General features: G+C 39.7%; 1 protein-coding gene across 1 annotated transcript in view; it reads right to left on the reverse strand.

Annotated features, from left to right (window-relative positions):
• Nucleotides 1–20,410, reverse strand: part of ABCA13 (ATP binding cassette subfamily A member 13) — a 294,371-nt gene that overhangs the window by 205,150 nt on the left and 68,811 nt on the right. The window contains exons 18-25 of the mRNA XM_043540473.1: nt 17,140–18,948; nt 16,598–16,704; nt 14,383–14,501; nt 13,096–13,268; nt 11,825–11,901; nt 11,083–11,204; nt 6,690–6,884; nt 2,087–2,251 (exon numbers count right to left, since the gene is read on the reverse strand). Coding sequence (XP_043396408.1) covers nt 2,087–2,251; nt 6,690–6,884; nt 11,083–11,204; nt 11,825–11,901; nt 13,096–13,268; nt 14,383–14,501; nt 16,598–16,704; nt 17,140–18,948 — 2,767 coding nt within the window. The remainder of the gene's footprint in view (nt 1–2,086; nt 2,252–6,689; nt 6,885–11,082; nt 11,205–11,824; nt 11,902–13,095; nt 13,269–14,382; nt 14,502–16,597; nt 16,705–17,139; nt 18,949–20,410) is intronic.

Below are 20,410 nucleotides of genomic sequence, written 5' to 3' on the forward strand. Positions count from 1 at the left end.
GCTGAGAAGTGAACAAAATAATCAAGGGTAAAAGGGCATATACTATAAAGTAGCAGAGCCTACAAAGCCTGAGAATGAATGGAAGATTAAGATAAATAACTTTTCTCCTGGTACATAAAGGAACAAAAGGTCAGTAATGTAGACAGAAGGGCCTTTGAGAAATCACGTGGGTAATTTATTGACAAAAGAGGTAGACACTGAATTGCTAAAACAATTAAATGATTATTTTTTGCCTCGGTGTTTAGAGGGGAGGCTCAATGGCAGACACAGACATAAATTTCCCAGGGGAAACGTTTAAAAAGAAAAAGCCCTGCAAAATATAAAGATTGGGCTAGAACAAGTAATCAGGAAATTGGAAGATATGAAAAGACACAAAACTTCAGGGTGAGATGGGTTGCAGTCCAGGATGACATAAGCAGCAGCAAATGAGAGAGCAAAACTGACGAGGTGGCGCCCTCTGCTGGTGCAGTCTTCTCTCTGCAGAGTTTTATCAAATACGTTTTTTCAAAGATTAACTCTATCAAATCATCAACTTTGGGGAGGTAGGCCCAATACATAATATTTTATTCACAGTTGAGAAGACCCTGAACCTGCTGTAAATCAGATGAGCTGATGTGAAAAAATGATAGGACCAGATCCTCAGCTGATGTAAATCAGTGTAACTCTCTTTACTTCAATAGAGCTACAATGACTTATACCAGCCGAAGAGCTAGCCCAGAGAGTGGAAGGTTATCAGGTTAGATATATAGACAAATGCCGCATTGGAAAGTGGAGCATTAGAAGAACCAAACCTATAAAACAGCCAGACAAGCTCTGAATAAAAGAAAAGCTTTAAAGGACAAACAGGCAGGCCTGTCTGAGTAACGTTTTGACTTTTTAATTTTGTCATACAAATTAGAGCCTTATGGGAAAAGGTGCTTATGGTACTTCATACCACTACTGAAGTAAATGGAGCCATGCTGATTTACATCTGCTAAGAATATTGCCCTCTATGTGGGATTTAAGGAAGCGTTGACCATTATACTGTAGTAACAAGCAGGCATGCATTACCTACCGATGAGGCATTTTAAAGGTTTGCAATTTTAGGGTCAGGTTCTATCATCTTTACTCTCAGTAAAATCTTACGCCAGAAAGTAGTGCCACTGAAAACGATAAGACAACCTGTTGCAATAAGGTCTTACTCAATGGGAGAAAGGGTAGCAGAATCTGGTCCTTAGACAGGGGAGTCCCTTTATTATGACCCATTATTTATTTTATAATAGCTCCAACATTGTACTAGCCATTGTACATACATGTGGTCAGAGTCCTTGCCACAAAGAGCTTACTTCCTCACTCTGTTTGGAATGTATCATCATCCTCTCCTTACAGACAGGAAATTGAGGCAGAGAGGGATTCAAGTGTCATAGCCAAGGTCACAAAAAAAACACATGGCACAGCTAAGAACTGACACCAGCAGTCCTGAGTTCAGTGCCTTAACCACAAGACCCTCCTTCCTACCAAGGAGACAATTACCAGTCACTGGCTAAAATCAAGCACCCAACACTATGGATCTATCAACTGCCCATACAGTACATTTGGAGAAATGAGTTATGTGATTTACAATAGGTGAACAATTTTCACTATAACAAAGTAGCAGATGAAGAAACGATGCAAGATCAGGGTCAAAGGAATGGCTTTTTAATTAAAAAAAAATAAATGTTAGTACTGTGTGCTCCATTATCTCCATGACAAACACAATAGATGTCATTGTTAATAAACAGCCTGTGCCGTATCGGTTTAGGCTGTGATCTCAATTAGATAACAAGAAGAGCGGGCAGTATTTGGATGGGAGATCATCAGGAAAACCCTGGGCTCTGGCAGGAATGGGTACTGGTGATGAAAGAGACCATGAAATGTACCAAGACCTGAGTACAACAGGCTCAACTCACCCATTATGCAACACCACCAAGCAGTTTATGGGATACATTATTATTTTGCCCAGCATTCCTCCTCATTATTTAGTGCCTGACCTTAATGAAGTCCTCTAAAAAAGGCGATTATGCTTGCACTATAAGCACAGCTAATGGATGAAAGATCACACACATACCTGTTGAAATGCTGAGATGTCAAGCAGATCAATGCTTTTGAATGCTTGGAGGAACATGGGAAGATTTTCAAGGACATGTTGGCCTTTATTTGAAAGGGAGCTGATGCTAGTGACCACTTCCAATATTGCACTCAGTAACTTGTTGACCTCAGAAGGTATCATGATCTTGAAGAGAAAAACATGAGGATCAATTAACATAAAATCCACCCTATTCAGACAATATGGAGTTTATAAATTCCTCAGCCTCTCTTGCACTGCTTAAAACTCCAGCAAACACTTTTCCCCCCAAATGCTCTCTCAGTGCCCTCACGCTGGCTGTGACAGGAATGGGTACTGATGATGAAAGAGACCACAGTCTCCTCACAATTTTCTAAGGACCCTGAACTTTGTCTGAATAAAGTGAGATAAGGTGGGCAAGGGTAATGGCTTTTTATTGGACCAAATTCTGTTGGTGAGAGAGAGATACAACAATTACAAAAAGTGTTCTATGGTTAGAACCCCTTAAGTTTAAAATTGAAATAGACAGAGCATGTTTCTGCTGTCTAGATACACAGCTCTGTCTCTCCTTTCCTACTTTGGGCTGATTCCATAGGGGAAACTCTGGCCCCCTTTGACACCAACGGCAGAACTCTCACTGACCTCAATGGGGCCAAGATTTCACAGTGAATTTATTACAGAAGTTTAATATTTAAAAGAAAAATCACTATCTATTCACTTAGCTGAGCTGCCAATTCAGTAGGTTTTAAAGTCACGTTGAATTGCTATTTCTTAGTCTGCAGGTTTTTCCCTGTCCTCCCTTCATTTTCATCATAATTATTGTCTCATAGCTAGAACACTCAGTTTTATATATTTCATCTCCTGCTTGGATCTAAATGCAATTTGTCTTCTGCTTTTGCCAGTGAAGATCTTAGTGTGGGGGGGGGGCGGGGGGGAATGTTTTTATAGGTCACTCTGATGTTACATTAATGCAAAATTATTTTAATAAGGTTAGCTGTTCAAGGGAGACAATAAAAAATAGTCGTGTTTTTCCACTGTTTTACATACTCTATTTCTTTCCTCCACCCATACTTTACTAGTGCATTTTCTGGAATTATGGAAATGTACGGTGTGTAAGTTTATCAGCTTTTTGGATTTCATCCTCTTTTCCATATGGTCTTTAAATAGCAAACATTCTGGAACATGCTTTATTCAATGAAAACAATTAGCCAATTAAGTCAGAAAAAACTCCCATAAACAAATGAGGAGCAGTTGATGGAAACAGTCAAGTGAACGATGCAGCCCTGTACTAGGAATTTATTAAAATCAACAAGGCTCAGTGAAAGAGCCATTAGGAGAGTCACTGTTTTGTTCCGGTTGGCCTATTTTTCAAGAAGCGACTAAAAGCTCCTGTCCTCACCTTAGTTATGTATACATTCTAGGAACACTTTAGTCTGGCATTTTCAGGAGCTTGGTCTGTTTATTACAAATCTGTTGTCATAGTCATCAGTTTAACTCTACATGTGTGGCATCAGAAACAAGAATCCAGGACCTCTAGCTTCAAAAACAAACGTTTCTCTCATTTTGAGCTCAAGTAAATACCTTTCAACTACCAGAAATAGGTTTGCCTTTTCTCATTCTGGAGATCAACTACCACAAAGGAGTAGAATGCACGCACAGTAGCCACCACATATCCCACCCAATACAGGATAATTTTGTTCATAACTGTCTCATCTCAAACTATATATCCAGATTTGTTTCTGGTTAACCACTCCCAAAGGTATTCACAGAGGCAACTCAGTTTCAGCACCAAATGCTTGGTTCCCCTTCATAATGCAGAAAGCTGTGTACAATGGCAGCACCAGGATTTTCCAACCACATACAAGCCTTAAACTTCTTAACTTTGTCAATAATCCCCAAAAGGCCAGTCTACGTGGGCAAAAATTTGCATTTTTCAATTGAGTTATATTAATTCAGCTGAACCCCATTTCCTCTTAGCACCCATGTAGGCATAGTTTAATACCATTAAAATCACGTGAGCTGGTCCTATAGTAGCCACTCAAATGATTTAGAAGTTTAAAATTCTGTTAACATGAACATTAAGAGGTGGGGGGGGTGGAATAAAATTAAGCTAACTGGAGTGAGCTAACTAATGTGATAAACACAGCTACCATGTGGACAGACGCAAAGCGAGGAGTTTTCTGGACTTGCAGATTCTTCACTACAAGAAGAGAGATTTACAAGTTGAGCTAATTGTATTCTTCTTTCATACACAGGAAATGCATTAGTCAGGAAGCAAACTAGTGGAAATTAGCAAGCAGCCTAGGAATGAGGAAAGGAAAGCGAGAAAGGGAAATGTTAAGAAAAGAGAAGTCAAAGAAGGAAGGAAGCAAGCCTGTGGCCCAGACATTTTTGCCACTTTCCTGTTATCCCAAGTCTCAGTCCACAAGCTAGACTGGAGTGAGGGGGGACAAAAAGAGTCCCTACTGCTTGCCAAGCCCAGAAGTCCTAGCATTAAAGAGGCAGAGTGCCACAGTGAGCTGCCTCTAGGTTGTGGCATAGCTCTCAAAAGCAACAAAAAAGTATCCAGCTCAGTTTCCTCTATAAATGCAAGTAAACATTGTCACCCAGCAGTCTGTCTTTGGACTAATGTGATCCTTACACATGAGAACCCTCTGTTGCAGATATTAGACCACAGCCCATGATATTCTTATCTTGAAGAGATGAGCTATTGTAACATCAAAGGCATATGGAGTAAAAATTTTCAAAAGCACCCAAGTCATTTTGGATACATCTACACAAACCTCGGCAGTGAGCCTCCAAGCTCGGGTCAGCAGAGTCAGGCTCATACTGCTGTGCTAAAAACAGCTGTGCAGACAGCACTTTTAAGTTGCAGCTCAGATCCTGAAGCCCACCACCTTCCCTTGACTTCAGACCCCAAGTTCTAGCCTGAGCCATGTCTACTCAGATACTTTTGGTGCAGTAGCATGGGGATCACTGCTGTGGGCTGTGTAGACATATCCTTAGGAGCCTAAGTCCCATTGGAACTTTGGAACCCATGTTCCCATAAAACTTAGACTCTTAAGTGACTTAGATGCTTCTGAAAATTTGGACCATGGTACAATCTTACTGCTCCCAGATGATTCTGGGTCCTATTGTCCTCAATCACAGAGTCTGGTGTGAAAAAGAATTTTGATCTGTTCACTTATCTTTTTAGGCACAGTATTTGTACAGCACAAAAAGTTATCCCAGTGCTGTTATGCATTGAAGGGGGTGGCTCTGTATTTGTGTAATCCCAGAATGATTTTATCCAGTCCATGCACATAGTTACTGTTACAACTTCCATAACACAGTGAACATTTTTACTTCTAAAACAGAGGCTTTGGAAAATAAAAAGCTCCAAAGACTAGTAAAGCCAATAAAATACTTGCATTGCCCTGTGGTCTTAGATAAGTGCCTTGGTAAAAGTAGTATCGGGGGTTACATATTTATTCTCTCTCAAATGGTGCTACATGAAATTTGCTCAATTTACAAGTCAAAAGATTACTAATTCTAACTTCCAGCACTACAAACTCAGCCAAAGACCTCAAAACTGAGCTGTGTTTTTATGGCCTCTTAAAGGATCTCCACAGTTTCTGTTATAGCATTTAGCTGACAATTTTATTGGCAATTCAGGAAACATAACATAATCAAAGAACACTCCTGTGGCAGCTACAGCAATTGCTCACATGGAAGACTAATACTAGCAAAGGTTTTATGCATTCTTAGCTTCATCCAATTACCAACAGGATTGAGAACAGTATGACCAGCCAGCTTTCCAAGAACCATCAGAACACAGTTTGGGAACTTCTATTTGTTAGTGCTAAACAAGAAAGCCGGAGCCACAAATCAGCTGCAATCTGTTGCCCAAACACTCTGCTAGATGGTGCAGTGTTAATTATAGAGCTGTCTTTTGGGTGAGATACAAGACCAAGTTCTGGATCCCTTGGGTATCTAACAGTCCCATACAACTTTTTGCAATAGTTGGGGGTGTTTGATCTGGTATCTTGGCTAACCTCCAAGCAGCTAAACCAACTCCATAGTATCAATAGAATAAGCTGTTCCTTACCCCCATTCTTAAACTGTTATGCATCACGGCCAGGATTAGAACTTGGGGTTCCCTGATTTCCATTTCTGTGCTTAAAATCATACCCTTCATAAGGAGTCACAGAAGCAGAGTTGCCTATGAAACTAGTGAGAAAACCCACCCTGAGACCTCAGTCCTGCCACCCTCTGTTGCATTGGTGTGGGAAATGAGGGGAAAGAACATAGGGGCTCCCTAAATCTTCCTTTCCCACCCCCCACAAACAGCAGGGCAGGATCCATCCTCAGTGTCTGACTGAACTCCCATTGACTTCAGTGAAAGCTGGAGCAGGCCCTCAACATACAGGAGTACATCCTGCTGCAGATCTACTGGTTCCACAATGCAAAGTGAGAGTGCAGGAACTTCAATAAGGACAGTGTTTGGGTTCTACTGGGATAAACATCTAGGACAACAAAATATATGGGGCAGAACTATGATCAGTAATTGGGTTACTTATCCATCTAGCGCCAAAAAGTTCAGGAAGTAAGCACTTGCTCCTCTTACCTTGTAAATGATATAACGCAAGTTTAAGTTCTGGGCAATCACTGTAATCATGGTGTACAAGTCCAGCGCTGGGAGAGAACAAAGTTCCTTCACTGCCAGAGAAATTTTGCCATTTGCAGGAAGTGTCAGCAAGAGACTAAGAATTTCTTCGTCACATCTTCCAGCTAAAGCTACTGCAAGGGCACTGTAGAGTAACTTTTGTAAAAGTACATGGATTAAAATGTATCCTGCCTGAAATGTATCAAGAATTTTTTTTAGAATACACTGTAAATGTGTGTCTCATAACATAAATAACTGTATTTATAACAGCTACCAATTGAACTGGAAGACAGAGTTACATATTTGTTAAGATGACATGCTTGCACTTTATACTATATGGGCATCTAAACAAATAAAATACATTTCTCATTACTATTTATTTTCATTTATAAAGATGTTCATCATTCAGTTAACAGGCACCATCCCTTGATCTGGGCAGGCATACTTACAACACTGAAAATTCATAGAAAAAATGTCATATACATTTCATAAAAATATACTTCTTTTGTGATAGCACCTAAAAACCACAACAAGGATTGACATATCAACCACAAAATTACTCAGGATCGTTAAGTCCAAAGCTGATTGTGAAGAGTTACATAGGGATCTTACTAATCTGGGTGACTGGGAGATAAAATGGCACATAAAATTCAATGTTAATAAGTGCAAAATAATGTACATTGGAAAAAATCATCCCAATTCTACATGCACAACGATGGGGTCTAAATTAGCTGGTACCACACAAGAAGATCTTGGACTCATTTTGGGGAGTTCTCGGAAAACATCCACTCAGTGGGCACTGGCCATCAAGAAAGCGAACAGAATCTTAGGAAAGGGATAGATAATAAAACAGAAAATACCATAATGCTACCACGGTATGCCCACACCTCGAATACTTGCATACAGTTCTAGTTGCCCCATCTCAAAAAAAAGAGATATTAGAATTCAAAAAGGTGTGGAGAAAGACAATGAAAATAGTTAGGGATATTTAACAGATTCCATATGAAGAAAGATTAGAAAGATTGGGACTGTTCAACTGAGAAAAGAGATGAGTAAGGGGGGAAATGATAGATCTCTATAAAATAATGAATGGTATTGAGAAAGTGAAAAGGGAAGTGTTATTTCCTCCTTCATATATTACCAGAACTAGGGGTCATCTGATGAAGTTAATAGACAGCAAGTTTAAAAGAAACTCAGCGCACACACAACCTGTGGAACTTGTTGCAATGGGATGTGGTGAAGGCCAAAAGTATCACTGGATTCGAAAGAGACTTGGATAAGTTCATGATTGGTCCATCAATGGCTATTAGCCAAGATGGTCCGGGACGCAACCCCATACTCCATACATCCCAAAACCTCCAACTGCCAGAAGCTGGAACTGGATCACTCCATAATTACTCTGTTCTGTTCACTCTCTCTGAAGCACATGGCGCTGGCCACTGTTGGAAGACAGGATACTGGGCTAGATGGGACATTGGTCTGACCATTATGTTTATCTAATGTATGTCTACACAGCACACTAAGTCGGGGTTTTGACTCAGGCTTGAGCCCAAGTCCCCCTTCCGCTCATACACAAATCTGTCTGACTCGGGTCAGCAAGCACTTTGGACCCAGGTCCTAGGATCCTGTTTGGGGCAAGGGGTTCAGAGTCCAAATGCCTCTGTGACTTGGGTCCAAGTCCTGTCATTTTGCAGCTCAAGCAGCAGACCTGCGTCATACAGTCTGCATAGTGCAGTAAGGATACGTTAAGATGGCTGAGAGACCAAGGTCCAGCAATTGTAAACCCAGGTTTACAATGCAGTGTGGACACTCAAACTTGGGCTTCAAAACAACGAGTACACGAGCCCAGAACCCACAGACCCGGGTTTACAATGCAGTGTAGGTACACCCAAAGACCAAGAGAGCTTACACAAAAATTTAGAAAATACACATCATATGAACAGACAAATACAGCAATGTGAGGATAGGACAAGAAAACAATAAAAACAGGTGCATTTTTTAATTTAGTAATGAATAGTACCATCCAGTAGTACAGAAGATGACTCATCCCTCCACAAATATAGGAGATCAATGACAAATCCTACCAGCCCAGATACATCACCAAACCCCTCAGACATCCTCCTCCTCTAATGCCCAGGAGAAAAGACAGCTCTTGTAGTGAGTTCAGAGGAACAACAAATCCAAGGATCTGAGAGACAGAGAAGGAACAGGAGTTCCAGGGTCAGGAGGTCTTTGCTGAACACAGAGCTTGAAACTCCATGTTCACGAGGAGGGAACTGTCCCTGGAGCATCTCTGTTAATTGTATCAATGGTAGTGTCACACAGGGACACTTGGAGGGAGATGGTTCCTCAATAATCAGATCCCAAAGTATAGCTGGATGAAAAATCATTGATGAAAAATGCAGTTTATTGAAATTATAATATATTGTGGGAAACGTGTCATTTCAACAAAAGTTTCAAAAGGAAAAAGTCAAAAGGGTTCATTTTGACTATTCTTTTCAATTTAGTTTATATTATATTAAAATGTTACTGCTAAAGATATTTACTCTTAAATAGATAATATCTATAATTATTATATTTACTATTTTAATATACTATACATGTAAAATAAATGTTTCTACACTATCAAAACAAACCATGTTGATTGTTCCAAATCCAACTTTTTAGGAATTTTTGTTTCACAGGATTTTTTTCTTCAAAAATCTTCTGTGGAACAGAAATTCTGGTTCCTAACCAGCTCTATCCCAAGCCGCTTAAGGCTTTATCCAACAGGTTAAAACCAACCCTATGAACTCTTTCTGGAAATTCAAAAGTAGTGCAGTTTTCTGGGCAATAGTTTTATGCACTGTTCACATAAAAGGCCACTCATTAAGTGAGCAGCCAGTCTAGGTTAGATTCAGTTTCTGAATGGCCTTTTAAAATAAAGTACCATAAAGCACATCACTGTAGTCTAGTCTGGAGGTGAGACAAAAGCATGGATAAGTGTAGCAAGGTTCATATTCATAAAACGTGGTCAAACTGCCCCCCACAACTGCAAATGAAAAAAATGCTTTCATAGCTATGTCCACAACATACCATTTACATAACAGGAGATGCATACATTGCATCTGAAATATATACTTCCATGCTGTGCAAAAGTAAAAATGTATTATGTCCCATACGGATTGGGTGTGTCTACGTCCTTTTTTTTTTTTAACACAAGCAAATGTTTGTATGAACATGCAAATGTGGCATTTGCTTGCATATCAGGGTGTGCCCACAATATTTGCAGACATAAGAGACCACATTTGAAAATTCAGCTCCATAGCATTATTATTTCAAGAGAATAGGGATATAAAAAGTTTACTGTCAAATTCCTCTTTTACTGAATCCCTTCCAGGTATCTTGTCTACATTTACTGTTAACAAAGTAATGAAATGGCAATAATAGCAATTATTAACATTGACAAAGGAACAGAAGCCACCTATAATTAAAGTTAAGCTTGTTGTGTGAAAGAATTCAAACTGAGAACTGCCATTCTAGTAGTCAAGCTTTCTACGGACAAAACCTTAAGCTTCCTCTGATTGTAGAGCATCAGTGACATCCAGTGGCTGCTTGATTGATCTGATCAGTTTCAGTCAAGTACCAAAATACCAATTCATTTCCAACACGCACACGCACACACACAGAGGAAAGAACACCTGTAGTTAGCTTAACTTATGATTCATACTGGACAAAGGAGAGTTAATACTACTCCAAGCTTCAGAGAGGGAATCGGTCACAGTCATCGGAAACAGAGACAATGACATCAAGGCTCTTGGGGGAGTAGCACATCACAGGAGCACAAGACAGTGATCTGCTCTCCTCATTACAAATCTGAGAGCTATGTGGGGTCCAGTACAATTTCCCCATGGAGATTATGGGCTTTCCAGAATTTCCTGGTGGTAAAAGGACAGCCTTTTGTAGATAAAAATGGGTGAAACTCCACTGAACCCAATAGAGCTGTGCCTATTTCCAGAGAATTTGTCCCTGTCCTGCCTCCACCCCATCAACTAAAAGTTGAAACTTTTTGCCCATTATAGGAGAGAATAGGAAATTAACTATTCAGGAAGGTGAAACCTTGAAGTTTCCAGAAGACTCTACAGTGCCTCAGGGGGTTGGCTGCTAGTATCAGAGGGTTTTCTCATTGGGCTCTTAATGCTTTATTTTGAATTTCCCAAACAAAAACAATCTTCCATATAAAAAAAATGGCAAATGAAAACATAGGAGGCCCACATACCTAACAAATCTTGTTCATTTCTACACCAGCTAAAAAGCTGGAAAGCATTTTTATAGGTCAATATGTTAATCCAGCATCCCATTTCTCGCCTTGTACCTTGGACTGTGAGAAATTGGCTTCCAAGAAGGTGTTGATAGTCTCCTCAGAAATGTTGACTAAAGAACGAAGGTCCCGAGCCAGCTCAGGAACATTATGCACACAGTCTTTGATTTTCACATCTGCAATGCAGGAAAACATGGATTGCCGATTTCCCACCACACTGCTTTAATTGGGGGTCAGCAGGCAGCCCTCCATTTCCTCGCAGATCTATGCTGTGGGGGCAGGAAAGGGCTGAGTGCTGTTTCCAAGGCATGCTATTCTCTTTCCTACCAATCCTACCTACCTAAGGGATTGGAGGGATTCGAGATCCACAGGCAGAGAAGGGTGGCAGGAGGGTTACTCCATTGGAGCATACACCATTCCCCACAACTGGTTTGGGAAGAAGGCACCTTAAATTACCAAAGGCAGTTTTCAATCACTTAATCTGTCTTCTCTCTCTGCAGTTTGGATCTCCCCTTTCAGAATGATTCCAAGAGCATGTGACTGGAGCAGCCCAGAACACAGAAACTATACTGACCTGGGGCCAGTGGCAACAGGTGGGCCAGGGTGATAGTGAGGAGGAACAGACCCCAAATTATTCATAAGACACCAATACAATGTCACCTTGGTACTTTCCCTAAGCAGCATTCTTTTTACTTAGTTATGTTCTCTCCCTTGCCTTGTGAACAAATGTACCTCAGTGATCTCCAAAACAGCACTGTAGTTTATGTTAGCTCCTGTAAAGAAACCATGTACTCACCATTTGGCAGACTGAAGTTACTGACAAAAGCTACCACTCGATTTCCTGACAAAGGTGCCTCTAGGTTTCCAGCCAACCTGAAATGACAACACTAGTTTTACAAGCAGCCACTTCCAAGTAGTTCATTTTACCATATGTTAAGCTTACTAAGTACAGGTCTTATCATGGACTACTGAAGTAACATTAATGAAGCAAAAGGTTAATCCTAAGGACCAGATTAGTCCTGGTGCTTGTACATGTGAGCTGTTAGAGATGGAGAGAGGGGTAACAAGCCTTCCTACTATGCACACACACTGCCTGGGCAGGGATAATCACACTTCTTACCCGTGGGTGAGTTATGAGAGGAGATGATTCATGAGATTCTCCATTATTAAGTTGTATGAAAATAAACCAGATGAAAAAGCACTGGTCTAGCAGTTTCTCATCTCCATGACTTTCAGTACATGGCCTAAAAAAATAGGTGACATGAGTCAATGGTCTAGAGGTACAGCAGCTTCTGGCCACAGACTCTTCTTAATGGTACTAATGAACTTAAGTCTTTCAGGTAGATTTTGAAAACATGGTCTTCTTGATGGAAACTGAGAGGACAGTAAAGTAAGTAATAAGTGTTACCCTTCTACAGGCAACTGGTTTAAAGAATCTCCAAGGTTTCCAGTACAGTTTCATTTACCTTTTAGTTAACAATAGTATTTGCTACTCTCTCGGGTGGCTGCACAGCAGCACTGTATAACGGACAGAATAAAAATCTAAGACGACTTAGGGCTCAATACTGTGAGGTGCCAAGCATGCCTGTGAGTTTTTGTGCACGCTCAACTTGAATTGACCTGAATATTTAGCTCATTGCAAAAGACGCTCAGCACGTCATAGGATCAAGCCTTGGAAAACGGAAGTTAGCGAAAATGTGGTGGCTTATTTGAACTGTCTGGCGTAGAGATAAAAGAAAAGAATTTTCAGTCAGGAGTCAAGTCAGTAACTATTGCTGCAGTATTGTTGATACCACTAATGACTACACAGTAACTTTTTTCTTTGTTTGAAAACTTCCAGCATGTTTTGATAAACAGGGATTTTGATCATCATGGATCAGTGGTACATATTGCTGTTGGGATATCTCACCAATCTCCAATTAACCCGGACCTTAGATTGTTAACCAAACATTAGGTGAGCAGAGTAATTGTGCAAACTTTTTATGAATACATATGGAACGATATCACTGTGACTAAAAAAAGTAATGCGTAGCAGAACAACATGGCAGTGAAAACTAAAGGCTTTACGTTTGCATGTGTTTCTGGATGTTCTCAAAGGTGAGTTGACATTCACAGCTGCTGTAGGTGGTATTTTGTAATGCTCTCTGGAAGCTCTCCAAGGTACTGGACAGGTTCCTGTTTACATATAAATGGTTCCCACACTCCCCTTCATTGGAAGCTGACAACATTGTTTCAATATCCTGCAAAAGATGGCAACCATAGTTAAATTTACATGCTGTGTATTTATTTGCTTGAAATAACAGGCCTAAACTGCTAAATGTTGTGTAGTTTCTGGTTAACTTTGTTTAAAAATAAACACAAATCAAAATGTGGATAGATAATGATTTATTAAATACCTGCAACCAGGTGCCCCCACCCCCTTGCATCATGACATGTGTACTGTTATCGCTGTTTTTCCTTTTATCTAACTATTCTCTGTCAAGCCAGGACATTTCTTTTTGGCCTTTTGTACATGTGCTTTGTGTAGGTGGGTGACTGGTGTTATAGAGACTGGGAGAGAGAGAGAGGAAAAAATCAAGAGATACATGGTCTCTGAGCAAAATTCTACTCTCAGATTCATTAGATGGCTCCCAACTCTGTCTACTCGCCTTACCTACTCAGAACTTCCATGTACATCAACAAGAGCTCTGAGTAGACCAAGTGCAAAATATCAGAGCGGGGAGCCAAAACTGAGGAAAGGAAAACTTTATAGTAAAAAAGGTACATTTAACATGTTGGTGGTGTCTGATGATTTGGTTCTCCTCTCACTGAAGTCAATGGCAAAACTCTCATTGACTTCAGTGGAGCAAGACTGAGCACTGAATGGGGCTCTAAATGCTACATTGTTGGTCTTCTGATTACGAGTTTTGCCAAACTTCAGAACTGTTGTAGATACAGAGATCAATCTCTCTTGGCAAGCACAGTTAATATGTACTCTGGGTATTATTTTAGCCCAGATGCTTCTGGCTGGGGGACTGATTTGTATTTTGTTTGGATTTTTCCCTTGTCCTTATAAATTTTTAGTGCTGTGAAAGCACCTGCAATACCAATTGCTGTTTGGTACCCAATGGCAATCTAGTTATTCTGTTTATGACTTTCAACACTTGTCAGCATATATTATGTGATTCCCTCTCGGTATCACTATCAAGTGTGGCGGAACAACATCCCTTAAAAACCCTGATTATACACAAGCATGGTGATTGATTTTTCAGGCAGCAGAAAAAAAAAAGAAGGAAAATATTTATGGAGTAATTTTCCAGTGTGAAATTTAAAGCATGACAAAAGGATGTTGGCAGGATTAGAAATTGTTCAAACCTGATACTGCTCATGAACCAAATTGATTCCTTCAATGGCAGAAAGGAGGAAACACCTTGTTAGGCCATCCTTACAGCTCGTAAAAGCACAGAGAAGGTTGCTGATGACAGTCGGGTTATCTGTAAGAGAAAACACACAGGCTGAATCAGTGAAAAAGATCACTCTAAACATGATTCCCTGACAGAAGTGCCGACAGCATTGAGAAGGGTTAGGAGTGAGGAAAGAAGTTTTAAAAGTAAGGGCAGAAAAATATTGTGTGGTACACAACTGCTAAGTATTATTTCTAGAGATAGTCATTGCACAGGCTATCTGGGAGAAAAGGGTATGTTACCCTTACACCAACTGTATGGTGGTCCTATGCCATCCTGAGCAATTCCCAAGGGCAATCAGGTCTGGTGCAGAACCAGAGCTGAAGGACTTAGTGACGGTTTCATGAAAGCAAGACACAGAGACAGTCAGGAGTTTTAAGTTTACTTACGCCCTCCAATGACTCCTCCATCTCTGTCTCATCTAACATAAGATACTTGTCTTCACTTTCAAGGCCACACACCGTCAATCCCCACCCTATAATTTCTATTTTGCCATCAAGCTGTCAATTTTTGCCTCTGATTATTCCAACCTCCACTGTCCAGCTATAATAATTTCAAGAAAGCATCTTTGTGCTTCCTCCCATGATGCCCCTTGTGCTTGGGAGAAGCTCCCTGTAAACATCTGCTATTTGCTACCTTATTATCCTCCTTCAAATCCCTCCTCAAAACTCTCCTTTGCTGTGATGCTTACAAAAAACTTGAGAAAGGTTAGGCCAGTGGTGTGATAAGACCACTGCCCATCATGCTGACCAATACTGTCTCACTGTTCATTTATACTCCCCACATCTGTCTGTATCCACCTGGTGTCTCTTATCTCACATTTAGACTACAAGTTCTTTGGTGCAGAGACCATCTTTTTGTTCTCTGTTTGTACAGCACCTAGCACAGTGGGGTTCTGATCCATGATTGGGGCTCCTAGATGTTATGATCATACAAATAAGTAATGATATTTTTCACTCTGAGCAGCTCTCTGGGACTCTCATCATCCTATGGTGAAACCTTAAGGTTACTGTATCCCCAGGGCAGCAGTAACTCCCACAACACAATTGCAAGTGGAGGGAAGGGCCAGTATGTTGGATGCTTTTCAGCAGAGAGATAATCCTAGGGATCAGTCATGAAAGGGGTCTTCCATCATTCCTACCTGATCCCCTGGAGGAGCAATCTTTACACAAATGGTGCGCCACCATATCCAGAGCAAACAGCTCCATTCCGCTGCCTTCAGTAGGTTTGTACATGTGACAGTGAGGAGAGACTTTGGCCCTACAACTGCCCTATGGTTAACAGAACAAAATCCAGCTGCCTCACAGAGCTGGACTGGTCCACCAGTTAACAGGAAAAAAGACAGACTAATAAAAATTCATTCCTGTCATTAAATCTGCAGATCTTACACTGAATACACATAGGAGAGAAATGGTGGGGCCAATTCTATCTAGTCACTTTTCAGAGCAGTCTTTTTAAATTCAGATTCATTCAAAACCAGCAGGACAAATTTAGGTGACTAGCTGAGCTAGGCAACTCTGCAGAAAATGAGCACGTCTGATTACCTTTTGTGTATCTTACATAGAGTTCTGTGTGGTTTCACTTGACCCAGAAGACTTAAAGTAACCAAATACTACAAAGATCAAGACAGACAGACAGGTGTCTAAATGTTAGATTCCTAAACCCCTATGTAAGCGCTAAATAAGTGACCTGATTTTCAGAGGTCAGTGGGCTCTTCTGGGTGCTCAGTACATCTGAAAACAAGAACTTATTTATGGGTGGAATTTTCAAAACCACTCAATGTTGGCTTAACTCTGATCTCATTGTGAGGTGTACTCCATTAGGTGCTGGAGCAGAATTAGGCCAACACTGACCACTTCTGAAAATCCACCCCCACCCCAATCCAGGGAGCCTAAATATGGATTTAGGAATCTAACTTAAGGCATCCATTTGTGTGGCATTTTGTTATACTAGGCCTTCTGAGTCAAATTGTTTTCAGGTGCCTCTCAACTTCATTCTGAGGCTTGAGACCATCCAAGTGAATTTATCGCTATTACACATGAATGCCCTGAGCACAGTCTTAGCAACACAGCAACAACATGAATAATGAACCCATCTTGCTAATAGTTATTATTACAGCAACCAACCTGAAAGGATTGTAAATACACTCAAAGCCATAATCTGCACCTTCTGTAGCAGTTGGGCATTAGCAGGGCTTAAATGCTTCTGGAAACCCTGGCACATCTCAGAGACTCTAAGGAAAAATAATAGGATACCATCACTTTTATGATGACAGAATCAGAGAATGGCTTCAATAAGGCCTGCACACACTATTACAAAGGTCAGCGAGCCTGATTCTCATTGCAGTTACACATCACTCCTGATTTACAACAATGCGAACTAGATCAGAATCAGGCCAAGGGGTGGTGGCACACTATCTTCAGATGTTAGTAGGAATGTTAAGTCTTTAAATGCTAACTACTTTTCTTGTGTTGGCTATAGATTGTTTCCCCGGGCCCCTTTCCTTCTTCTCATTTCTAAAACAATTCAATCTCAATATAAATCGATCTGATTTTCAGAGATGCTGAGCACCTCGCTTTGACTTGACTGCCAGCAGTGTTCAGCACCTCTGAACAAAAATCAGACCTAGACAATGATTTTAAAAATAAGCCAACCTTCCAATATTTACCTTTGTTCTTTTAGTGGGCCTTGTCGCCAATACTCAGCCAAGTTAACCAACTGTCTGGCATACTTTTCATATGATGATAAAGGTTTGAAAATCAAGTCAAAGTCATGCATCATCCTTAGTATGCTGTTTTCCAACTGGGCCACGTCAGCTACATCAGAAGTTCCATTAGCAAAGAACGCCATAACTGTTTGGAGTAAGGCTCTTGTGGAATTCACTTGCTGATCAGCACTTAAATGCAGCAACTCTATCCAAGGATTAGTTCTATTTAATGAGTCCTCAGTAATTGTTTCCCAGATGTATGGTTCCTTCTGCTGGTAAGTTATATTTTGGTTCATAAGGCTGGCAAAAAGTGACCACAGGTTGAAGCTTCCTTCAGAAACATTCTTCATTAACTTGAATGATTCCATAGTGACTTCTAAAACTTTAAGAAAGTCATCTTCGTTGTCTGCATAAGTCAGCAGCAGATTTAAGTCATGTTCACTTAAGTGATTTTTCCAGAAAGCTCCCAGAAAGAGATCAGCTACAGCTCTGATAGAAGCTTTTATTGCTGTAATGTTTCCTTTGCCCAAATAAGTAATCATCTCCTGAATTCCCTCCCATTGTTCTTCATTTATTGGATCATGAGTAAAATTTAGTCTCGAAGCTAAATGTATTTTACTAATAATATCATTAATTGGTACAAAAAAATCAAGAAGATCTTCTATTAGACTGGCAGTATCATCAGATGAGTTTATGCTTGCTCTGGTAACAATTGCAACAAGTCTTTCCAATTCTGCAGAATAATTTTGCCCATTTGCTAAAAACTCAGCAATTTCACCTGCAATATCATTTAAACCACTGAGTTTGTTCAGATTTGCGACCAATCTGGTTGATATGTTTGCAGTTCCAGAGCTATATGATCTGGAAAGCTTATCTCGAATAGACAAGTACGTCAAATCAAGAAATGCTTTCCCCAAATCTGCCACTTGATGGTGGTTTGAAAGCAGAAGCTCTGCAGTCTCAGTTTCAGTTAACTCTTCTATTGCATCATGAACAGCTCTTTGGAGGTCTGAATAGACCATCTCAATGTAGTCTAAGTTTTCCGTAGCATTTGAGTTGATAGATAGTTCCAAACAGCTAGCTACCTTTTCTGAAGCTTTCTTGGACAATGTCAAAAACTTAACAATGGCTTCTACTATTTTTGCTAGCTTTACAAATTCATTGCTTTCCCACAACAATGAGCCCAAATCAACAGCAAGCTCTGGAAAGGGGTTGCGAGTATAGTTAGCTCCACCGCTCCACGAGATGAGATCAAGTAATGTCTCTGTAGTTTCTATTATCTGCTTATTTTTCAAAGGAAACACCTTATCCACAGAGGCCAACAGTTCTGTTAAATTAGTAAGTACCATTTCTCGAAAAGTAGGATAGCTAACTAGGAAATCCTTGAAATGGTTGTTAAAAAAATTCATGAGGTTTCCCATTTCTGCAGAAGTTTGCCGCATAAACTGAAGAGTTCTTGAAAGATCTCTAATCAGCTGGGCAAAGTCACCAGGATTACTTGTATTAAATAACACATGATTCACAAAAGTAAACAGTTCATAGTTACTTCTGCTGCCATTTTTTACAGAAAAATCTTTAAACAGAACATTAAACAAATCCCTCATAAACTTAAGTCCTTTTGCACTCTCAAAATGAAACGTCCCATTTTCAGATATGGCTGCATTCTTGATTAGGTCATACATATTTTCTTTCAACCCATCAACTTCTTCCTTTAGATTAACATACTGATCCAAGTTTAGTGGAGTTCCAATATCATCTTTGGGGAATATCCTGCAACAGAAATATTGCTGATTGGGATGATGCAAATTATCATTACTGTAAGACTAGTTTAGGAAAATATGGAGTATTACTACAAAATAGAAAGATTGCCAGTAAGCTATAATATGATTAATGTTTGGCTGTGGACTCTGGTCATCCAAAGCGACATTCTGGTTGCCCGATCTGGCCTTTTGGATGCTGCCATAACAGGCATCTCAACAATGGAAAAACCCTATACTCAGTATTTTATAAATTAGTACAGGAAATGTAGAGGCTTTTGGGATAATAAAGAGAAGAAAATGGTGGCGAGGGGGTGGGGAAAGAAATCGGTGAAGTACTATTAATAAAAGTATTACCCAAAATTGTCTAGCCACTTTGTGATATTGATTAGATATTGTGGACCTCATTCATAACTGATATATTCCAGTTTGACAAGAGTGTAACTTCATTTCAGTCAACAGCCAGATTACCCCAACAAACTGAAGTCAACAGAGTTACAATGACATAAAACTGGAGGAGTTGTTATTTAGGCTATTGTATTTTACTTCTATTATGATGTTAGAGCAGAATCCTTTTAACATTCTGTGTTATGCAAGCAGGGGACGGGGGGATGGGGAGGGGGACACTTTCCACATTTTCAAATTAAATTTTTAATCACAACTTGAATTATTGATGCCAGAAACTTTAAATTTGGATTATTATTCACTGAAGAAAAAAGCAATTCAAAACTTGAGGAAAAACTGGTGCAATAACTTTTAAGATACAAACATTTAAAGTTGGGAAAAATCCACAAGCACGTATTTTTTAGTTGTTTGGTTGTGAAATCAAACTCAAGAAATTCAAAGTTTAACATTTTGACATTAATTTGGCTATATTGAACATATGGAATTTTCTGTTCTTTTTTGTTTTGGTAAATTCATACTTTACTATATTACTCAGTTTTAGATGTTACAGTGTACATACTGAAATACAGAGGATGTGAAATGGATTTAAGTGTTGCCTCCACTTTTATCATGTGTGTACTCGATTTTCCAGTTTTAATAGTGCATTGATAGCAGCTTTGGGATTATTTTAATTTGTACAAAAATAATTCCTCAAAACTTCAGTGATTCAATTATTCTGCACAAAATTCCATGAAAGTTCATAACTCAAGACTCCTTGCACTGGTATAGGAACAGTTAATTTTTTAATGAATTACTTTTATACGCAATTTGAATTTTAAGCTGAAACCATTTCAAGTATAGAATTTAAGAGGCATGTTCTATGTTTGGTCACCTCGAAGGCAACGTAGGTTAGTTTCAAGTATTTCCATATTATTTGGTGCAGCAATCCCATACCATTTAAAAATCAGTCCCTTTTTTCAGAGCAATACCATTTTTACAAGATGCAAAACAGTGCCTTGAAATGTTTCGCACTATCATTCTTTCCAAATTGTGTATCCTAAAATCCAAAACTGTTACAGAAATTTAAATGA

This window comes from Chelonia mydas, chromosome 2 (genome assembly GCF_015237465.2).
Source record: "Chelonia mydas isolate rCheMyd1 chromosome 2, rCheMyd1.pri.v2, whole genome shotgun sequence".
NCBI classification, from domain to species: domain Eukaryota; kingdom Metazoa; phylum Chordata; order Testudines; family Cheloniidae; genus Chelonia; species Chelonia mydas.